This window comes from Camellia sinensis, chromosome 13 (genome assembly GCF_055761805.1).
Source record: "Camellia sinensis isolate YWXY chromosome 13, ASM5576180v1, whole genome shotgun sequence".
In the NCBI taxonomy this organism is placed as follows: domain Eukaryota; kingdom Viridiplantae; phylum Streptophyta; class Magnoliopsida; order Ericales; family Theaceae; genus Camellia; species Camellia sinensis.
Genome location: NC_138973.1, coordinates 7,379,506 through 7,386,092, shown reverse-complemented (window position 1 = coordinate 7,386,092; position 6,587 = coordinate 7,379,506). Strand labels below are relative to the sequence as shown.

At 36.8% G+C, this 6,587-nt stretch overlaps 1 protein-coding gene across 2 annotated transcripts; it reads right to left on the bottom strand.

The window, feature by feature from the left end:
* Positions 1 to 294: 294 nt before the first annotated feature.
* Positions 295 to 5,210, bottom strand: LOC114304467 (phototropic-responsive NPH3 family protein NPY1). 2 transcript variants are annotated; one of them, XR_014348219.1, is made up of 5 exons: positions 5,078 to 5,210; positions 2,843 to 2,912; positions 1,474 to 2,619; positions 598 to 1,308; positions 295 to 365 (listed from the first exon to the last, which is right to left on the bottom strand). XR_014348219.1 is itself a non-coding variant. In XM_028249622.2 (4 exons), the coding sequence occupies exons 1-4, from the start codon at positions 5,137 to 5,139 to the stop codon at positions 769 to 771; spliced, it is 1,818 nt and encodes a 605-aa protein (XP_028105423.1). In that variant the 5' UTR covers positions 5,140 to 5,210; the 3' UTR covers positions 306 to 768. The 2 variants fall into 2 exon arrangements, 1 of the variants encoding a protein (XP_028105423.1); XM_028249622.2 differs by having other exon boundaries at positions 306 to 1,308.
* Positions 5,211 to 6,587: the final 1,377 nt, after the last annotated feature.

Genomic DNA, 6,587 nt, shown 5'->3' with positions numbered 1-6,587 from the left:
GAGAAAATAAATTTTAAGAATTTTAGAATTTTAAGAGTTTTGAATTAAAAAACTTATTTTGTCTTTCGCGACTAAAATAATCACAAAAATCTAGCATTCCAAAGGAAGGCATAATAAGTTTAGAGTCATCCTAAGTAATCACTGAAAAGTTACTTTAGAATTTCAAAATTCGTCGAAGTGCACCCCAAAACTCAGCTAACAAACTTGAACAAGAATTTTAACCTGGTTGAAATGCCAGAATTTGATTTAACCTGCATCATTCTTGAGGACAGTTCAATCATCAATGGACAAGAATGGGAAAAAAATAAGCTCAATGAACCACAATTATTATTTATTAGTTTCTAATAAACTAACTAAAATTGATACTAAGGCCTCGTTTGGCAAGAGGCTATTTTAGCCAATTAGTCAAAAAGTTACTAAATTAGCCAAAAAGCCAACAACCCATACCAAAAAGTCAAAGATTCTCTTTTCTCTCTACTTTTTGCACATCTTTTCGTAATTAGCCAAAAAGTTATTCCAAACATACAAGTTTTTTTTACCTACCTTTTTAGCCAAATAGCCAAAAAGTTACTAAATTAGCCTGTTCCCAAACGAGGCCTAATATATATGGATAGTGATAATAATGTTACAATTGAGACCAACAGATGCAAGAAAGCTAAAACCAGAAACTGGACCACAATTATCTGCATCAAAACTAAAATTGCCTACAACTTTTTACACTTGAATCTACTTTTTCTTGTTCAGTTTAAACAGACCAGATTACCCGTTTTATGAGACAGAATACCTCCTGTTTCTTGACGATGAACCGGAGGACTTGATCGCCCCTTGAATCATTGAAGTCGGGCTCTGAGAACTACCAGATGTCTCAGAGCTCTGATTCTCTCCATGTCCATGCCCATGCCCATGCCCATGCCCTTTCCCAACTACCCACAGCTTATCAAAGATCCTCCGTGACCGAGACGGCCTCAAGTGCACTCCACTTCCTCCATTTTTGCTACCCATCTTCATCGACTTCCCCTTTTTGGGTAAATCCGCGTCTGTCATCTTCATTTGACTCATCAGTTTCCTAGTCGATTTTCCCTCATCTGGCAAAGTCTTCTCCCAATCTTCTTCTTCAGTGTTGGTGGTAACAGAAGATCGAGCCCCAGCAGCTGCTCTAACCTGCTCGAAAAACAGAACTTGCACCACGACTCGGAGGGGGAGGAGCTCATTCTGTGCTGCCTGCATGGATGCATCCATTGTCAATTTCTTAACGTCCATCAGCCCGCATATCTTCTTCCTTTCAGCTTTTGTCAAGTTTGTGTGCTCCTGAACACATAATAATCGATCATTAGCGTATATCTTAACTTGTATTCAAAGCAATCAGATTCATTCATCATTTTATATATGTCTTCATAGGAATTACACCTGTAGATGAATTTAGCAAGGTTATTTTACTCATTAAAAGTTATAGTTTCAATTAAAAAGGCACACCTTCAGATAGATGGCTATAGCTCTGTACAACCCATCATGAATTGGTCTGGCTGACTCGGGAATTGACTGTGACAAGAGAACGAAACTTGAGAGAGTAAGATTTGGATCCCGAGCAATTTCTGTAAGATACCCATCAATCAGTTTACCAACATTCAACGAGGACCCCTGCCCTAAAACAAAATCACCAGCAATTTTGTCATTCTTCTCAGCAATCATAAATTGATTTACAAGGGACTGCACAAGTTCAACATCATATTTGGTCACTTGGGGAGTCTTTGCTGGAATCAATAGATCGTTAACAGAAGCCTCGTCCAACCTCAAACTGATCCTCTTTACCAAATCTTCCCTCGGCGAATCATCTGCTCCAACCAGAATGGCAAATTTCAATAATTTGAGCAAAAAACTACATGAACAACCCCCGCCTATATCAGAAGGCAATAAGCAAACTATTGTTTCAACCAAAGATTTGTTTCTCGTATTATTAACTTCAGAAGCCAAAGTATCAACAGAAGGCAACCACCTCATTACATAAGTCTTTAGCGCCTCCCCAATCACATTCCCATCCATTCTTCCCTTTGATCTCACGGCAATCATAATGCGCTTGTAAAGGTCAACATCAAGTTCGCATATATCTTCAACCCACCAATCCTTCGGAAAATATTCAACTCTTTCCGTGAATTTCATCCCATTCTCAACTATCCTATCCGGCACCAATAACTTCCGGTTATAAGTATAAGACCAGGTGATATTAGATGGGTCCACTGAAGTTTTAGACGCAATGGAATCTATACATCTCCCAACCACCTTCAGATCTTCGGACCATGGAAGAAGAGGTTTGGTGGTTTTCAGAACAATAATGGAGTCTTTCCAGCTACGGAAAACACTGGAGTTGAGAAATACGTCGATTTTGAAAATCAGGTTTCCTCGGTCAACATTCTCAGTCATTTCAAGGTACTCTGCTGCACAACGGGCAGCCACAACATTGTATGCATTGAGAGTGACAGTCATTCCATAGCAAAATTTAGCGCAAATTTCAAAAGCTTTTGGCCCACTGGGAAAGTTGGCTAAATGAATTTCATCAGAACTTTCCTCATTGGCTTTTTGCATGAGTTTTTGTAAGCGATTGCTCTTGGACAAGAGAGGGAACTGCAAACATAGATAAAGAATCATGAGTTTATTTTTGTACTAATCAAGATGTATACTACCCGAACAGTTTATTTCTAGGTGGATGTAAATCCACACATTCTTAGGAATATTTCTGAGTGAAAAGTTCCACCAATTTGGATGAGTTCATAATTAGATACAGCATAAAACATACAAACAAAATCAAACAGCTTAATTCATCTCATGAAAAATTCTAAGGGCATACCTTGTGAAGGTAAAACTTCACTTCACCAACATTTATGATAATATCTGTTGCCAGTTCAGATGACACATACCTGAAAGGATAGATGTATTAGCATACGTAATCACAATGACTGAAAAATTAACTTGTGAGTGGGAAGCACTCATCAAACACAAGACAGTGCAGCGATTGGAGTGAAATGTACTGTGATATAATGCTGTTGAAAATGTAGCCAACAGGCACATTTGATGAAGGGGCAAATGTATTCTAGATTTTTCTTTCAGATTGGCTTTGAGTACCACTAATGAATAAATATTATGTTGCAATACAATGTTATATTATATATACAAGCAGACATAAAGAAGAAACCTTAGACAATTCAGCAAGAAAATTAGCTTCCAATGTCCGCAGATGCAATGTGATCATTAGATAAATGCGGACAAAACTGCCCACATGCAAACTAAGTCCATGAGACATTATAGTCAACAAGTCAATCAAATATTTGTTCACTATTTGTCTCTTAGCTACTTTCTCTGTGTACAAAAAAATGAGTGAGTTTTGCAATTGCTGAATGATACAACTACCATGATAATTCTTTAACAAAGCAATGCCACTAAGAACAACATTTTAAGACATATATTACTATAATTCAAAATTGCGGTAGCTAAGATCCCTACCCCCCAAAGAACAAATAGTGTAGATTAGGCATTTTATCTAACATGTTGACAACAAATGCACTAGCTATCAAATAACTATGAGTTCTCTAGCATCAAGAAGTTCATTTTTAAAATGGCCAAATTTATTGGTGCAACTAAAAACAAAGGTCAAAATTCATTTAAAAATAAATTGACAGAAGATATCAATGCTAACAAGCAACAACTAAAAGGCAGGCCCAAAGCCTCATACTTTTGGACTTCGAGACTCTAAATTTCCTAGTGTCTTTTAGCCTAGTTCATCTACATGAGCACTATCATTGCAAGGCCATTCAAAAATCCCCATCAATGCACCCAACCAGACAAGGTAACCTACAGTGACAGGCATTCTCTCTTCAATAAGCGAACTAACCACCAACCTAATTTTGTTTTAGCTCATCATTTAAGCACAAACACTAAACATAGCATAAATGGGAGAGGGGATGATTAAAAAAAGATATGGACCACCTGAGATATATATTATGGTAGTAATTAACTCAAGCAATTCATCATCAAAACCATATGCGCTACAAGATTTCTGACAGGCATTCTCTCTTCAATAAGCAAACTAACCACCAACCTAATTTTATTTTAGCTCATCATTTAAGCACAAACACCAAGCATAAATGGGAGAGGATGACACAAAAAAGATAGGGACCACCTGAGATCTATATTATGGTAGTAATTAACTCAAGCAATTCATCATCAAAACCATATGCACTACAAGATTTCTATAGGGATTTAACAACCCAATATAATGTTATATACTGAAATTTGTGCTTATGTTTAACCCTTGCTTGGCAATAACATAGTACAATGGTAGGTGCCAGAATGAACGTTATCCATTACAGGAAGAATAGTAATATACTCTGGTAATTAAAGGTCTAGGCCATCAGGCCCATCTCATATGACTTTACCACAACTGGACCAGCAACTTATCAAAATCAGTACAGTTCAACTCCTGGACCACCTCATACTATACACAACCCCACCAAGAGAAGATATAAACACATACAAAAATGGTAATATAAGCTCTTATTTTCAACCCATTCTTGACTTGTATTCACAGCTAACAACATAAAAGCACTTTCCAGTTACAAATTCATCTTCCTATATATATTCAGTTAAAACAAAGAAGAAGAAAAAAAAACTCAATTTCTGAAAAATTATGGAAGGAAGAAAAAAAAAATGAATGGTATATAATTCTTACAAAGAACACATATGAAGAAGGATCCAAATTTATATATATACATATATATATATATATATATATATAGAGAGAGAGAGAGAGAGAGAGAGAGAGAGAGAGAGAGAGAGAGAGAGAGCATAAGAACTCGATAGAAGGTGAAAGGAAGCACAAAAACCAGAAAGGAAGACAGCAAAGAAGAGTTGAGATGTAAATTGTGTTTGTTTATATGAAACAGAACAATATAATAAAAACCCACATTCCAAATAAAATCAAGGTATCAAATAAAGCAAAACAGAGTCAAGTACAGAGGTAAATTTTTGTTTGTTTGTTTGTTTGCATGAAACAGAACAATAATGATATAACTGGAAACCAACTTACCTGATAGAATTGCCTTCAGCTCGGAACGCATCTGGCTTCGACCCCAACTTCATAAACTTCATTTTCTCCCCAAAACACCCTCTACAATCCCACGAAAATACCACAACAAATTCTCTCTCACCCAATGAACTACTTCACAAAACCTCAAAAAGACCTTCAAGCCTTAAACCCAACACTACCCACAACTTTCAGACTCTTTTCTCTGAAGAATTCGCAGGAACAGAGACAAGGCCATTACCAAACTCTCTCTCTCTCTCTCTATAAAACAAAAACACATTCTTCAAACAAACAAAGACGGGACAAGCACAGAGTCCAGATCCCCTCCTTGAGCCCCCTCCTTCATTCCCTCCTTGCAGGGGCTTTCGGGTCCACTTTGAGGCCTACTTTTAATAATCCGAACCGTTCATATTTTTAGATTTATTCAGTATATTATACCTGTAAAAAATCAAGTTGATCGGATATCAGAAAGTATGCGTTCAGAAAATTGGGACTACAAACTATTTTTTAATAAATAATTTTCCGAACACATACTTTATGATATTCGATCAACTTGATTTTTTACAGGTATGATATACTAAATAAATCTAAAAATATGAACGGTTTGGATTATCAAAACTGGGCCTCAAAGTGGACCCGAAGGCCCTTACAAGGAGGGAATGAAGGAGGGGCCTCAAGGGGAGGATCCCAATTCACAAGGACAAGGCATCATCAAAGATGAGACAGCCTCTCTCTGCAATCCACATCAGGCACAGTAGCCTCGAGACTGGAGCCAAAATTCAATGCCCATATTGAAATTTCCAAAGAAGTGGCCTTTCCTTTTATGATGATGATGATGATGATGACATTGATGATGCCATATTACAATTATACACAACAACAACAACAACAACCCAATTTGTATTTATTAGTATTAGCTGGATTAAACACACACAAACCCAAGTCTTGAATCTCGCCGCCTTTGCTTTTAATTGACCCCCCTGATCCGCCAAGATCTCATAGAGTTCCAAATCTCGAGATCTCTCTCTCTCTATCTCTATATATATATATATATTTCTTTTTCTCTCTCTACATGTAATAGGTGATGAATGTTGATGATTTTGCCTTCTCCTTCTGTAGTTGTCTCTCAAGTATATCTCTGAATTTTGCAGCAAGAGGAGAGAGAGAGTGTATTGTAGTGTAGTATAGTGTACAGAGTGGTCTCACATTGGCAGACTTTTTAAGGAGTTTTTAAAGCACGCCATACTATTAAATGACTATTTTGGCACTTAATAATGATTCAGCTCATTAAAAATATCATCACTAATAATATTAATGTATTAAAAAAAAATAAAAAAATATAATTTCAAGACTAAAACATCACATCATTAATGACAGAATCCACTATCACCTAATTAGTGGAACACTAATTAGTGCTCCCAAAAGCATTTTTCTTTTGGCACTCGTGATTCTCTTTATATTCTGTGATGCCCCGTCACGGGAGGGTTGAGCGGGTAGAGATTACGCGCGGGGC

Excerpts from the sequence above, each read along its gene's own strand:
- LOC114304467 (XM_028249622.2), bottom strand. The coding sequence starts at position 5,139 with ATGAAGTTTATGAAGTTGGGGTCGAAGCCAGATGCGTTCCGAGCTGAA. Across the intron at positions 2,913-5,077 it reads GCTGAAGGCAATTCTATCAG|GTATGTGTCATCTGAACTGG; the intron begins GTAAGTTGGTTT and ends CTATCCTTTCAG. Across the intron at positions 2,620-2,842 it reads TGAAGTTTTACCTTCACAAG|TTCCCTCTCTTGTCCAAGAG; the intron begins GTATGCCCTTAG and ends CTATGTTTGCAG.